General features: G+C 66.6%; 2 protein-coding genes across 4 annotated transcripts in view; one reads left to right on the top strand and one right to left on the bottom strand.

Annotated features, from left to right (window-relative positions):
• Nucleotides 1-2,975, bottom strand: part of TONSL (tonsoku like, DNA repair protein) — a gene marked incomplete at its 5' end in the record, with an annotated part of 6,496 nt that extends 3,521 nt beyond the window's left edge. Inside the window, one exon of the mRNA XM_084510928.1 lies at nt 2,909-2,975. Coding sequence (XP_084367054.1) covers nt 2,909-2,975 — 67 coding nt within the window. The remainder of the gene's footprint in view (nt 1-2,908) is intronic.
• An 860-nt stretch (nt 2,976-3,835) lies between these two features.
• PPP1R16A (protein phosphatase 1 regulatory subunit 16A) lies at nt 3,836-13,949 on the top strand. 3 transcript variants are annotated; one of them, XM_084508537.1, is made up of 11 exons: nt 3,836-3,852; nt 4,349-5,239; nt 6,319-6,389; nt 6,486-6,631; nt 9,217-9,320; nt 9,405-9,529; nt 9,614-9,739; nt 9,816-9,891; nt 12,948-13,077; nt 13,166-13,337; nt 13,583-13,949. In XM_084508537.1, the coding sequence occupies exons 2-11, from the start codon at nt 4,843-4,845 to the stop codon at nt 13,802-13,804; spliced, it is 1,569 nt and encodes a 522-aa protein (XP_084364663.1). In that variant the 5' UTR covers nt 3,836-3,852; nt 4,349-4,842; the 3' UTR covers nt 13,805-13,949. The 3 variants fall into 3 exon arrangements, with proteins under 3 accessions (XP_084364663.1, XP_084364662.1, XP_084364661.1); XM_084508536.1 differs by lacking the exon at nt 3,836-3,852 and adding an exon at nt 3,910-4,082 and having other exon boundaries at nt 4,373-5,239; XM_084508535.1 differs by lacking the exon at nt 3,836-3,852 and adding an exon at nt 3,910-4,090.
• Nucleotides 13,950-14,135: the final 186 nt, after the last annotated feature.

Genomic DNA, 14,135 nt, shown 5'->3' with positions numbered 1-14,135 from the left:
GGCGGCGGCGCGACAAAGGGAGGGGGAGGGGGGGACTGGGGGAACTGGGAGCACTGGGAGGACTGGGATGGGGGCACTGGGGGCACTGGGAGCACTGGGATGGTGTACTGGGAGCACTGGGAGGACTGGGAGCACTGGGATGGGGGCACTGGGGAAAATGGGAGCACTGGGAGCACTGAGATGGGGGCACTGGGAGCACTGGGAGTACTGGGAGGACTGGGATTGGGGCACTGGGAGCACTGGAGGTTCACTGGGAGTACTGGAGGCACTGGGAACACCGAGATGGGGACACTGGGAGCACTGGGGGAACTGGGAGCACTGGGATGGGGGCACTGGGAGCACTGGGATTGTGTACTGGGAGCACTGGGAGGACTGGGAGGACTGGGATGGGGGCATTGGGGGCACTGGGAGCACTGGGATGGGGTACTGGGAGCACGGGAGGATCACTGGGAGTACTGGAGGCACTGGGAACACCGAGATGGGGACACTGGGAGCACTGGGATGGGGGCACTGGGGGTACTGGGGGGATGGGACACTGGGATGGAGACACTGGGGACACTGGGAGCACTGGGATGAGGATACAAGGGCACTGGGATAGAGGCACTGGGAGCACTGGGATGGGGCACTGGGAACACTGGGGGAGACTGGGATCACTGGGGGGGGGCACTGGGAGCCCTGGGAGTACTGGGATGTGGGTACTGGGAGCATTGGGGGCACTGGGAGCACTGGGGACACTGGGAGCACTGGGATGGGGCCACTGGGAGCACTGGGGACACTGGGAGCACTGGGATGGGGCCACTGGGAGCACTGGGGACACTGGGAGCACTGGGATGGGGCCACTGGGAGCACTGGGGACACTGGGAGCACTGGGATGGGGGCACTGGGAGCACTGGAGGCACTGGGAGCACCAAGATGGGGACACTGGGAGCACTGGGGGCACTGGGAGCACTGGGACGGGCTACTGGGAGCACTGGGAGCACTGGGACCACCAAGATGGGGCCACTGGGAGCACTGGGAGCACTGGGATGGAGGCACTGGGAGCACTGGGAGCACTGGGAGCCCTCCCCCACCCGTTGCCATTTGCCCTCCCGGCCCCCCCTCCCCCCCTCCCCTCCCCCCCCTGCCGCCGCCCCCCCGGGGGGTGCTCAGCCCCTGACAAAGGCCCGGCGCCTCCCAGTCGCTGCCCTGGGGGCACTGGGAGGGACTGGGAGGGACTGGGAGGGACTGGGGGGAACTGGGAGGGAACTGGGAGGGAACTGGGAGGGACTGGGAGGTGACTGGGAGGGGCTGAAAAGGGACTGGGAGGGACTGGGGGGGACTGGGAGGGACTGGGAGGGACTGGGAGGGACTGGGGGGGACTGGGAGGGGACTGGGGGGGACTGGGAGGGGACTGGGAGGGACTGGGGGGGACTGGGAGGGGACTGGGAGAGGATTGGGGGGGACTGGGAGGGACTGGGAGAGGATTGGGGGGGACTGGGAGGGACTGGGAGGGGACTGGGGGGGACTGGGAGGGGACTGGGAGGGGACTGGGGGGGACTGGGAGGGGACTGGGGGGGACTGGGAGGGACTGGGAGGGACTGGGAGGGACTGGGGGGGACTGGGAGGGGACTGGGAGGGGACTGGGAGGGACTGGGAGGGGATTGGGGGGGACTGGGAGGGGACTGGGAGGGGCTGAAAAGGGACTGGGAGGGACTGGGGGGGACTGGGAGGGACTGGGAGGGACTGGGAGGGACTGGGGGGAACTGGGTGGGACTGGGAGGGACTGGGAGGGGACTGGGAGGGGACTGGGGGGAACTGGGAGGGGACGGGGAGGGGATTGGGGGGAACTGGGAGGGACTGGGAGGGACTGGGGGGGAACTGGGAGGGACTGGGAGGGGACTGGGGGGAACTGGGTGGGACTGGAGGGGACTGGGAGGGACTGTGGGGGACTGGGAGGGGACTGGGGGGGACTGGGAGGGGACTGGGAGGGGACTGGGAGGGACTGGGAGGGGACTGGAGGGAACTGGGTGGGACTGGGAGGGACTGGGAGGGGACTGGGAGGGGACTGGGGGGAACTGGGAGGGGACGGGGAGGGGATTGGGGGGAACTGGGAGGGACTGGAGGGGACTGGGAGGGACTGGGGGGAACTGGGAGGGGACGGGGAGGGGACTGGGGGGAACTGGGAGGGACTGGAGGGGACTGGGAGGGACTGGGGGGGACTGGGAGGGACTGGGGGAGGGGCGGGGGTCCCATTTAGGGGATTTTTGGGGGTCCCATTGGGGGTGGGGGGGCCCCTTTGGGGGGGGTCCCATGGGGGGGCTCTGGGGGGGGTCCGGGGGTCCCAAATGGGGGGGGGGCAGCACTTTTGGGGCCAATTTGGGGGATTTTGGGGGTCCCATTGGGGGTCGGGGTCCCATGGGGGGGGTCTGGGGGTCCCATTTTTTTGGGGGGGGCCCCCAGGGGTCACGTGGGGGTCCCAACCGGTGCCCCCGGGGGGGTCCCAATTTGGGGGGGGGTCCCAGGGGTCTCCCAACCCCCCCCCGACCCCCCCCGACCCCCCCCGTGCCCCCCCTTGACCCCCCCTTGACCCCCCCGTGCCCCCCCCTCCGCGACCCCAAAAATTTGGGGGGGCCTGGGGGGGGTCTTGGGGGTCCCCCCCCATCTTTGGGGCCCCCCCCGGGGCTTTTGAGCCCCCCAAAATGGGCCCGGGGCCCCCCCCCGCCCCCTCCCCCCCCCCCTTAGGGCGCCCCCCCCCGGGGTGAGCTGGGGACAACGACCGCGGGTGACCCCTTGCAAGCCACGCCCCCTCCACGCCCCGCCCCCTCGGCGCCCCGCCCAATCAGCGCACCGCCCCCCGTCGTTCACCACGCCCCCTCTAAGCCCCGTCCCCCAGGCGCCATCTTGGGGGCGGCGCCCCCGCGCGCCACACCCAAGATGGCGCCGCCCACAAAAGCCCCGCCCTCCCCTCCAGACCGGAAGTGTGGGGCGGTCGCCATGGCAACGGAGGCCCCGCCCCCCGGAAGCGGCGGGGGGGGAGCGGCGGCGGCGGCGGCGGTACCGGGGGGGGCGGGGCCACCGGGAGGGGGCGGGGCCATGGGGGTGGGGGTGGGGGAGGGGAGGCCGGAGCCTAATGAGGCTGGGGGTTAATGAGGGCGGGGGTTAATTAATGAGGCTGGGGGGGAAGGAGGCCGGGGGGGAAGGAGGCTGGGGGGGTAACGAGGCCGGGGGGTAATTAGGGCGGGGGGTTAATTAGGGTGGGGGGTAACGAGGCCGGTGGGGAAGGAGGCTGGGGGGTAATTAGGCTGGGGGTAATTAGGCTGGGGGGTAATGAGGCCGGGGGGTGGGGAGGCTGGGGGGGTAATTAGGGGGGCAGGTAACGAGGGGGGCAAGTAATGAGGCTGGAAGGTAGAGGCCGGGGGGTAACGAGGCCCAGGGGTAACGAGGCTGGGGGGTAATGAGGCCGGTAATGAGGCTGGGGGGTTAATTAGGCCGGCAGGTAACGAGGCCGGAAGGTAGAGGCCAGGAAGTAACGAGGCCGGGGGGTAACGAGGCTGGTGAGTAATGAGTCAGGCAGGTAGAGGCTGGCAGGTAACGAGGCCGGAGCATAACGAGGCAGGTAACGAGGCTGGGGGTAACGAGGCTGGAGAGTAACGAGGCCGGCAGGTAATGAGGCCGGCAGGTAGAGGCCAGGAGGTAACGAAGCCGGTGGGTAACGAGGTGGGCAGGTAACGAGGTCGGAGCATAACGAGGCTGGTAAGTAATGAGTCAGGCAAGTAGAGGCCGGAGCATAACGAGGCTGGCTGGTAACGAGGCCGGCAGGTGGAGAGGCCGGAAGGTAGAGGCCAGGAGGTAACGAAGCCGGTGGGTAACGAGGCCGGGGGGTAACGAGGCCCAGGGGTAGCGAGTCCGGCAGGTAACGAGGCTGGTGGGGAAGGAGGCTGGGGGGTAATGAGGCCGGCAGGTAACGAGGCCAGAAAGTGGAGAGGCCGGAAGGTAGAGGCCAGGAGCTAACGAGGCTGGGGGGTAACGAGGCTGGGGGGTAACGAGGCTGGGGGGTAACGAGGCCGGCAGGTAACGAGGCCGGAGCATAAGGAGGCCGGCAGGTAATGAGGTGGGCAGGTAACGAGGCCGGTAAGTAATGAGTAGAGAGGCCGGCAGGTGGAGGCCAGGAGCTAACGAGGCCGGCAGGTAACGAGGCTGGGGGGTAACGAGGCTGGGGGGGAAGGAGGAGGCCGGTGGGTAATGAGGCCAGCAGGTAACGAGGCAGGTAACGAGGCTGGCAAGTAACGAGGCCAGAAAGTGGAGAGGCCGGCAGGTAGAGGCCAGGAGCTAACGAGGCCAGGGGGTAACGAGGCCGGGGGGTAACGAGGCCGGAGCATAACGAGGCCGGCAGGTAACCGCCTCGACCGGCCTCCCCCACCCCGGTGGCCTCGGGGACCCCGTCCCCACGTCCCCGTGTCCCGCTGTCGGTGCGAGCCAGGTGCTCAGCTTCGGGTGCAAAAAAGGCAAATTTGGGGCCGCTTCGGGCGACCTCCGCGGTAGAGGAAGGGAAAGAGAAAGAGAAAGAGAAAGAGGAGGAGGAGGAGGAGGAGGAGGAGGAGGAGGAGGAGGAAGGGCAGGTTGTGCCGCGGGCGTGCCCGAAGCAAGGTCCGGCGGGGAGCGGCACCGCGGCCTCACCGCGGCCTCCACGCCTTCGGCCTCAGCACCAGGACCCCGGAGGAGGAAGAGGAGGACGAGGAAGACCACGAGGAGGACGAGGAGGAGGAGGAGGACGAGGAGGAGGAAGAAGAGGAAGAGGAGGACGAGGAGGACGAAGGCCACCGGGCGATGCCGGGCGCACGGCGGTGACCCCCCGGCACCGGCATGCCCCCGGGGGCACCGCGGCTGAACCCCGAGCCCCCCAGCACCCTCAGCACCCTCAGCACCCTCCCCACCGGTGCTCCCAGTGCTCCCAGTGCTCCCAGTATGGCCGAGCACGCCGAGCTGCTGGCGGAGATGCCGGCGGTGAGCCGGATGAGCGCGGCCGAGCGGCTGAAGCACGCCCAGCGGCGCCGGGCGCAGCAGCTCAAGGCCTGGGCGCGGCTGGAGAAGGAGGCGCGGGGACGAGGCGGTGACAGCGGTGACAGCGGTGACAGCGGGGCGAGGAAGAGGAGGAGGAGGAGGAGGAGGAAGAGCGGGGACGGCGGCACGGAGAAGCGCGTGAGGTTCCCGGCCAGCGTCCGGCTGCTGGAGGCGGCGGCGCGGAGTGACCTGGAGGAAGGTGGGCGGCACGCGGGGTCACTGTCACCCCCCCGGGGTCACTGTCACCCCCCCGGGGTCATTGTCACCCCCCCGGGGTCACCAGGACCCCCCCAATGTCACCATGACCCCCCAGTGTCACCACAACCCCATGGTGTCACCACGACCCTCGGTGTCACTGCCATCCCCCAGCGTCACCAGAACTCCCCTGGTGTCACCATGACACCACCCGTTGTCACCAGAACCCCCCCCAGTGTCACTGTGACCCCTCTGGTGTCACCATGACCTCCCCGTGTCACCAGAACCCCCCTCGTGTCACCATGACCTCCTCACTGTCACCGCCACCCCCGTGTCACCACCACCTCCCAGTGTCACCACAACCCCCCGGTGTCACCATGACCCCCCCAGTGTCACCATGACCCCCTGTTGTCACTGCCCCCCCCCTGGTGTCACCGTGACCATCTTAGTGTCACCACGACCCCCCCCAGTGTCACAACAACCCCCTGGTGTCACCATGACCCCCCCGGTGTCACTGCCACCCCCCCGGTGTCACCAGAACCCCTCTGGTGTCACCATGACCTCCCCGTGTCACCACCACCTCCCCAGTGTCATCACTACCCTGTGGTGTCACCATGACCCCCCAGCGTCACTGCCACCCCCCCGGTGTCACCACGACCCCCCAGTGTCACTACCAGACCTCCAGTGTCACCAGAACCCCCCCAGTGTCACCACGACCTCCCCCCGGTGTCACCATGACCCCCTGTTGTCACCACCACCCCCCCGGTGTCACCACGACCCCCCAGTGTCACCACGACCCCCCCAGTGTCACCACGACCCCCCCAATGTCACCAGAACCCCCCTCATGTCACCACGACCCCCTTAGTGTCACCATGACCTCTCCGTGTCACCGTGACCCCCCCCGGTGTCACCACGACCTCCCCATGTCCCCACGCGGCTCGGGGACATCCCCAGGCGGTGACCCCGTGACCCTGGCCGTGACCCCACGACCCTGAGGGTGACCCCGTGACCCTGGGGGGTGACCCCACGACCCCGGGGGGGGGGGAGGTGACCCCCAAAATTTTGTGTCCCCCCCCCCCGCAGTGCGACAGCTCCTGAGCGCCGGCGCCAGCCCCGACCTGTGCAACGAGGACGGCCTCACCGCCCTGCACCAGGTCGGCCCTACAACTGGTCCCAGTGCCCTTACTGGTCCCAGTACCGCTCCCGGTACTGGTCCCAGTCCCGGTGACACCCCTCGTGTCCCCCCCCAGTGCTGCATCGATGACCTCGGGGACGTGGTGACGCTGCTGCTGGAGGCCGGCGCCGGCGTCAACGCCCGCGACGCCGAGCTCTGGACCCCGCTGCACGCCGCCGCCACCTGCGGCCACCGCCACCTGGTGGAGCTGCTGGTGGCACGGTGAGTGGCCCCCGTGTCACACGTGGCCCCTGTGGCCCCCGTGGCCCCGTGTCACACGTCCTCGTGGCCCTGTGTCCCCGTGTCCCCATGTCCTTGTGTCCTAGTGTCCTGGTGTCCTCGTGGCCCTGTGGCTTTGTGGCATCTCTCCGTGTCCCCACGTCCCCACATCTCATATCCTTGTGTCCCCATGTCCCCGTGTCACACGTCCTCGTGGTCCCGTGTCCCAGTGTCCCCTGTGGCCCCCGTGGCCCCATGTCACACGTCCTTGTGGCCCCGTGGCCCTGTGTCCTCGTGTCCCCATGTCTCGTGTCCCCGTGGCCTTGTGGCATCTCTCCGTGTCCCCACGTCCCCATATCTCACACCCCTATGTCCCCATGTCCCCATATCCAACATCCTCGTGTCCTCATGTCCCCGTGTCACATGTCCTCGTGGCCCCGTGGCCCTGTGTCCCTGTGTCCCCATGTCCTTGTGTCCTCGTGTCCCCGTGTCTCGTGGCCCCGTGGCCTTGTGGCATCTCTCCGTGTCCCCACGTCCCCATATCTCACACCCTTGTGTCCTCGTGTCCCCATGTCCCACATCCTCATGTCCTTATGTCCTTGTGTCCCCATGGCCTTGTGGCATCTCTCCACGTCCCCATATCTCACATCCCTGTGTCCCCATGTCCCCATATCCAACATCCCTCCACGTCTCCATGTCCCCGTGTCCCCATGTCCCACATCCTCATGTCCTCATGTCCCCGTGTCCCTATGTCACACGTCCTCGTGGCCCCGTGTCCTCGTGTCTTGCTTCGCCGCGTCCCCGTGTCTTGTGGCCCCATGGCTTTGTGGCATCTCTCCACGTCCCCGTGTCCCCATATCTCACATCCTTGTGTCCCCATGTCCTCGTGTCCTTGTGTCCTCGTGTCCCCGTGTCCCCATGGCCTTGTGGCATCTCTCCACATCCCCATGTCCCCATATCTCACATCCTTGTGTCCCCATGTCCCCATGTCACACGTCCTCGTGGTCCCGTGTCCCAGTGTCCCCTGTGGCCCCCGTGGCCCCGTGTCACACGTCCTCGTGGCCCCGTGTCCCCGTGTCCTTGTGTCCTCGTGTTGCCGTGTCCCCGTGTCTCGTGGCCCCGTGGCCTTGTGGCATCTCTCCGTGTCCCCACGTCCCCATATCTCACACCCTTGTGTCCTCGTGTCCCCATGTCCCACATCCTCATGTCCCTATGTCCCCCATGTCCCTATGTAACACGTCCTCGTGTCCCCATGTCCCCGTGTTCCCATGTCTCGCGTCGCCACGTCCCCGTGTCTCGTGTCCCCATGGCCTTGTGGCATCTCTCCGTGTCCCCACGTCCCCATATCTTATATCCTTGTGGTGTCCCTGTGTCCCGCATCCCCATGTCCCCGTGTCCCCATGTCCCACATCCTCATGTTCCCCGTGGCCCCAGTGGCCCCGTGTCACACGTCCTCGTGGCCCCGTGTCCCCGTGTCCCCGTGTCCTCGTGTTGCCGCGTCCCCGTGTCTCGTGGCCCCGCTGCCTTGTGGCATCTCTCTGCGTCCCCACGTCCCCATATCTCACATCCTTGTGGTGTCCCCATGTCCCCATGTCCCACATCCTTGTGTCCCCATGTCCCCGTGTCCCCGTGTCCTCATGTCTCGCATTGCTGCGTCCCCGTGTCTCGCAGCCCCGTGGCCTTGTGGCATCTCTCCGTGTCCCCACGTCCCCATATCTCACACCCCTGTGTCCCCATGTCCCACTTCCTTGTGTCCTCATGTCCCCATGTCCTCGTATCCCCATGTCCCCATATCCCCATGTCCCCGTGTCCCTGTGTCTCGTGTCCCCATGTCCTTGTGGTGTCCCCACGTCCCTGTGTCCCCATGTCCCCACGTCCCTGTGGTGTCCCTACATCCCCACATCTCACATCCCCATTTCCCCGTGTCCCACATCCCCATATCCTTGTGGTGTCCCCATGTCCCCAAATCTCACATCCCCACGTCCTTGTGTCCCTGCATCCCCACGTCCCCACATCCTTGTGATGTCCCCCGCATCCTTGGGGTGTCCCCATGTCCTTGTGGTGACCCCATGTCCCCCACATCCTTGGGGTGTCCCCCATGCCCTTATGGTGTCCTTATGGTGTCCCCCATGTCCCCACATCCTTGGGGTGTCCCCCATGTCCTCGTGGTGTCCCCACATCCCCACATCCTTGTGGTGTCTTCGGGGTGTCCCCATGTCCTTGGGGTGTCCCCCGTATCCTTGTGGTGTCCCCATGTCCCCCACATCCTTGGGGTGTCCCCAACATCCTTGGGGTGTCCCCACGTCCCCACCTCCTTGTGATGTCCCCACAGCCTTGTTGTGTCCTCAGGGTGTCCCCACATCCCCGTGGTGCCCCCCACATCCTTGTGGTGTCCTCGTGGTGTCCCCATGTCCTTGTGGTGGCCCAGTGTCCCCCACGTCCTCGTGGTGTCCCTATGTCCTTGTGGTGCCCCCCACGTCCTTGTGGTGTCCCCACAACCTTGTGGTGTCCTTGTGGTGTCCCCACATCCCCGTGCTGTCCCCCCACCTCACTCCCCCCTCTCCCCCCTGTCCCCCTGTCCCCCCCAGCGGCGCCAACCTCCTGGCGGTGACCTCCGACGGTGACATGCCCTACGACCTGTGCGAGGACGAGGCCACGCTGGACTGCCTGGAGACGGCCATGGCCGAGCAGGGTGAGCTCCGTCCCTTCGTCCCTTTTGTCCCCGTTGTCCCCGTGTCCGTCTGTCCCCGTGCCACGCGTCCCTCTGTCCCCAAAGGCATCACCCAGGAGCGCATCGAGGAGGCGCGGGGCGCCCCGGAGCGGGCGCTGCTGGACGAGGTGCGCGCGCTGCTGGCGGCCGGCGCCGACCTGGACGCGCCGGGACCGCGCGGCGCCACCCTGGTAAGGGGACAAGGGACAGATTTAGGGACACGCCGGGGGTCCCCCGAACCCCTCCACCCTCTAAATTTGTCCCTCCCGTGACAGCTTCACATCGCGGCGGCCAACGGGTACCTGGAGGCGGCCGAGCTGCTGCTGCGGCACGAGGCCAGCACCAGCGCGCGGGACGAGGACGGGTGGCAGCCCCTGCACGCCGCCGCCTGCTGGGGACAGGTTGGGGACACTCTGGGGACACTTTGGGGTCGGGTTGGGGGTCGGGGGCGGCGGTGGTGACGGTGGTGCCGCGCAGATCCCGCTGGTGGAGCTGCTGGTGGCGCACGGCGCCGACCTCGGGGGGAAGTCGGCGATGGACGAGACGCCGCTGGGTGAGTGTGGGGTCTGTGGGGTCTGTGGGGTCTGTGGGGGATTTGGGGTCTGTGGGGGCTTTGGGGTCTGTGGGGACAATGAGGACCACGGGGTCTATTGGGATTATGGGGTCCATGGGGTCTATCGGGACAATGAGGATCGTGGGGGTCATTGGGTCCGTGGGGTCTGTGGGGACCATGGGGGTCTGTGGGGACAATGAGGACCTTTGGGGTCTAAGGGGACCATGGGGTCTGTGGGGACAATGGGGTCAATGGGGACAATGGGGACCGTGAGGGTCATAGGGATCATGGGGTCTATGGGGACCATAAGGACCGTGGGAGTCTATGGGGACAGTGAGGACCATGGGGGTCTGTGGGGTCCATGGGATCTATGGGGACAATGAGGACCATGGGGTCTATGGGGACCTTTGGGGCCTATGGGGACAATGAGGACCATGGGGCCTATGGGGACTATGGGGTCCATGGGGTCTATGGGGAGAATGAGGACCACGGGGGTCATAGGGGTCATGGGGTCTATGGGGACCATAAGGACCGTGGGAGTCTATGGGGACAATGAGGGGTCATTGGGTCCATGGGGTCTTTGGGTCCTTGGGGGTCTATGGGGACCATGGGGTCCATGGGGTCTATGGGGACAATGAGGACCTTGGGGACAATGAGGACCATGGGGTCCATGGGGTCTATGGGGACAATGAGGACCATGAGGGTCTGTGGGGACCATGGGGTCTATGGGGTCCATGGGGTCTATGGGGACCATACGGACCATGGGGTTCATAGGGACAATGGGGTCTGTGGGGTTCATAAGGACCATGGGGGACTATGGGGACCATGAGGACCACGGGGTCTATGGGGACCTTGGGGGTCTGTGGGGACAATGGGGCCCATGGGGTTTATAGGGTCTATGGGGTCTACGGAGACCAAGGGGACCATGGGGGGGGGGGACCATGGAGGAGACCACAAGGAGCTTGGTGTCTGTAGGGACTGTGGGGCCCATGGGGTGGCCACCAATCCCATAGGATGGCCACCAACCCCATAGGGTGACCACCAATCCCATAGAGTGACCACCAACCCCATAGGATGACCACCAACCCCATAGGGTGGCCACCAATCCCATAGGATGGCCACCAACCCCATAGGGTGACCAACCCCATAGGGTGACCACCAACCCCATAGGGTGACCACCAATCCCATAGAGTGACCACCAACCCCATAGGATGACCACCAACCCCATAGGGTGGCCACCAAACCCATGGGGTGGCCACCAACCCCATGGGGTGACCAACCCCATAGAGTGACCACCAACCCCATAGGGTGGCCACCAACCCCATAGGGTGACCACCAAGACCTTGGGGTGGCCACCAACCCCGTAGGGTGGCCACCAAACCCATGGGGTGGCCACCAAGACCTTGGGGTGGCCATGAAGACCATGGGGGTGACCACCAACCCCATAGGATGACCACCAACCCCATAGGGTGGCCACCAACCCCATAGAGTGACCACCAACCCCATAGGGTGACCACCAATCCCATAGAGTGACCACCAACCCCATAGGATGACCACCAACCCCATAGGGTGGCCACCAACCCCATGGGGTGACCACCAACCCCATGGGGTGACCACCAACCCCATAGGGTGACCAACCCCATAGGGTGGCCACCCCCATAGGGTGGCCACCAACCCCATAGGGTGACCAACCCCATAGGGTGGCCACCAACCCCATAGGATGACCAACCCCATAGGGTGACCACCAAGCCCGTAGGGTGACCACCAAACCCATAGGGTGGCCACCAAGACCTTGGGGTGACCACCAAGCCCGTAGGGTGACCACCAAACCCATGGGGTCACCACCAAACCCATGGGGTGACCAACCCCATAGGGTGGCCACCAACCCCATAGGGTGGCCACCAACCCCATAGGGTGACCAACCCCATAGGGTGGCCACCAAGACCTTGGGATGGCCACCAAACCCATAGGGTGACCACCAACCCCATAGGGTGACCACCAACCCCATAGGGTGACCACCAACCCCATAGGGTGACCAAACCCATAGGGTGGCCACCAACCCCATAGGTTGACCACCAACCCCATGGGTTGACCACCAACCCCATAGGGTGACCACCAACCCCATAGGGTGACCACCAAGACCTTGGGGTGACCACCAAGCCCGTAGGGTGACCACCAACCCCATGGGGTGACCACCAACCCCATAGGGTGACCACCAACCCCATAGAGTGACCACCAACCCCATAGGGTGGCCACCAACCCCATAGGATGGCCACCAACCCCATAGGGTGACCACCAATCCCATAGAGTGACCACCAACCCCATAGGATGACCACCAACCCCATAGGGTGGCCACCAACCCCATGGGGTGACCACCAACCCCATAGGGTGACCAAACCCATGGGGTGACCACCAACCCCATAGGGTGACCAACCCCATAGGGTGACCACCAAGCCCATAGGGTGACCACCAACCCCATAGGGTGGCCACCAACCCCATAGGGTGACCACCAAGCCCATAGGGTGACCACCAACCCCATAGGGTGGCCACCAACCCCATGGGGTGACCAACCCCATAGAGTGACCACCAACCCCATGGGGTGACCACCAACCCCATGGGTTGACCACCAAGACCTTGGGGTGGCCACCAACCCCGTAGGGTGGCCACCAAACCCATGGGGTGGCCACCAAGACCTTGGGGTGGCCATGAAGACCACGGGGGTGGCCACCAACCCCATAGGGTGACCAACCCCATAGGGTGGCCACCAATCCCATAGGGTGGCCACCAACCCCATAGGGTGACCACCAACCCCATAGGGTGGCCACCAAGCCCATAGGGTGACCACCAACCCCATAGGGTGACCAACCCCATAGGGTGACCACCAACCCCATGGGGTGACCGCCAACCCCACAAACCCTCCGCAACCCAAGGTCCAACCCAACCACGGGGCCCACCGTACCCACCACACCCCTGGGGACCTCGGGACCCCTCCCGACGTCCCTGTGGCGTCCCCGGGGGGGGTTGTCCCCTCGGGGCTGTCCCCTCGGTGTCCCCAGACGTCTGCGGGGACGCCGAGGTGCGCGCCAAGCTGCTGGAGCTGAAGCAGCAGCGCGAGGCCGTCCTGCGCTCCCAGCGCCGCCACCGCTCCTCCCTCCAGCGCCGCACCTCCAGCGCCGGCAGCCGCGGGTGAGAGGCGGTTTTTGGGGTCAGTTCTCAAGGTTTTGGGGTTGTGTCCCTCTCCTCGGTGACCCCGTGTCCCCGTTTTTGTCCCCAGCAAGGCGGCGCGGCGCGCCAGCGTGACGGAGCGCAGCCAGCGGTACCGGCGGGCGCGGGCGCGCGAGGCTCTGGTGTGGCAGCGGGGACAGCGAGGCCAGGAGGAAGAGGAGGAAGAGGAGGAGGAAGAGGAGAAAGAGGAGGGCGAGGACGAAGCCCGGCGCTGCCCCCAGGTGAGCCGGTGGCCTTGGGGACAATTGGTGGCGGCGGTGGCACCGAGCGGTGGCACCGAGCCCTTGGGCGTCTTGGAGAGGTCCCAACGGGGGCGCAGCGCCTTGGCGCTGGTGTGGGGCACCCTGGGGCGCCCTGGGGTGCCCTGGGGTGTCCCGGGGGGGGTCACCGCTCCCTTTAGGACCACCCTGGGGTTGTCCCCGATGTCCCCAAGCTTTTGGGGATGTCCCCAACGTCACCTTTCCAGGCCCCCCCCCCGGCGCCGGCGCCTCCGGACCCGCTCCCGGCGCAAACCTTGGCGGAGCTGAAGCGGCAGCGAGCGGCCACCAAGCAGCAGCAGCAGCAGCAGCGCCCCACACCTCCGCCCCACGGCTGCCCCATAAGTGCCGACCCCCCCCCATTGCTCCGCCTCACCGCCCCCCCCGAGGAGCCCCCGGCCCCCAAGCAGCGCTGCTGCAAGGTGATGTGAGCCCGGAGAGGGGGGGGGGACACACTTTTGGGGCAAAAAACCCCGCTTTTGGGGGCACCCCACGGCGCGGGGACGCCCCGTCGGGTGCCCCCCGTCCCGTTCAGTTTTTCCACGACCCGAATTAAAGCTTTTTTGCACCGAAAAACCCCCCCACGCTGTCACGTCGGTGTTGGCAACGCCCCGGGGGCCCCAATGTCACCTCCGAGGCGCTGTAAAAATAGCAAGGAACCCCCCCCACCCCCCCCCACCTCCCTCCGCCCCATAGCACCCGCTATGGGGCGCGCTATGGGGCTGGGAGCGCGGTGACCCCCCCTCCCTCCCCGCCCACCCA

This window comes from Aythya ferina (genome assembly GCF_964211825.1).
Source record: "Aythya ferina genome assembly, chromosome: 2".
Classification (NCBI taxonomy): domain Eukaryota; kingdom Metazoa; phylum Chordata; class Aves; order Anseriformes; family Anatidae; genus Aythya; species Aythya ferina.
This window is presented reverse-complemented; position numbering and strand designations above follow the sequence as displayed.

Coding starts and splice junctions, on each gene's coding strand:
- PPP1R16A (XM_084508537.1), top strand. CDS start 4,843: ATGCCCCCGGGGGCACCGCGGCTGAACCCCGAGCCCCCCAGCACCCTC. Junction 5,240..6,318: donor GCGGAGTGACCTGGAGGAAG/GTGGGCGGCACG, acceptor CCCCCCCCGCAG/TGCGACAGCTCCTGAGCGCC. Junction 9,321..9,404: donor GACGGCCATGGCCGAGCAGG/GTGAGCTCCGTC, acceptor CTGTCCCCAAAG/GCATCACCCAGGAGCGCATC.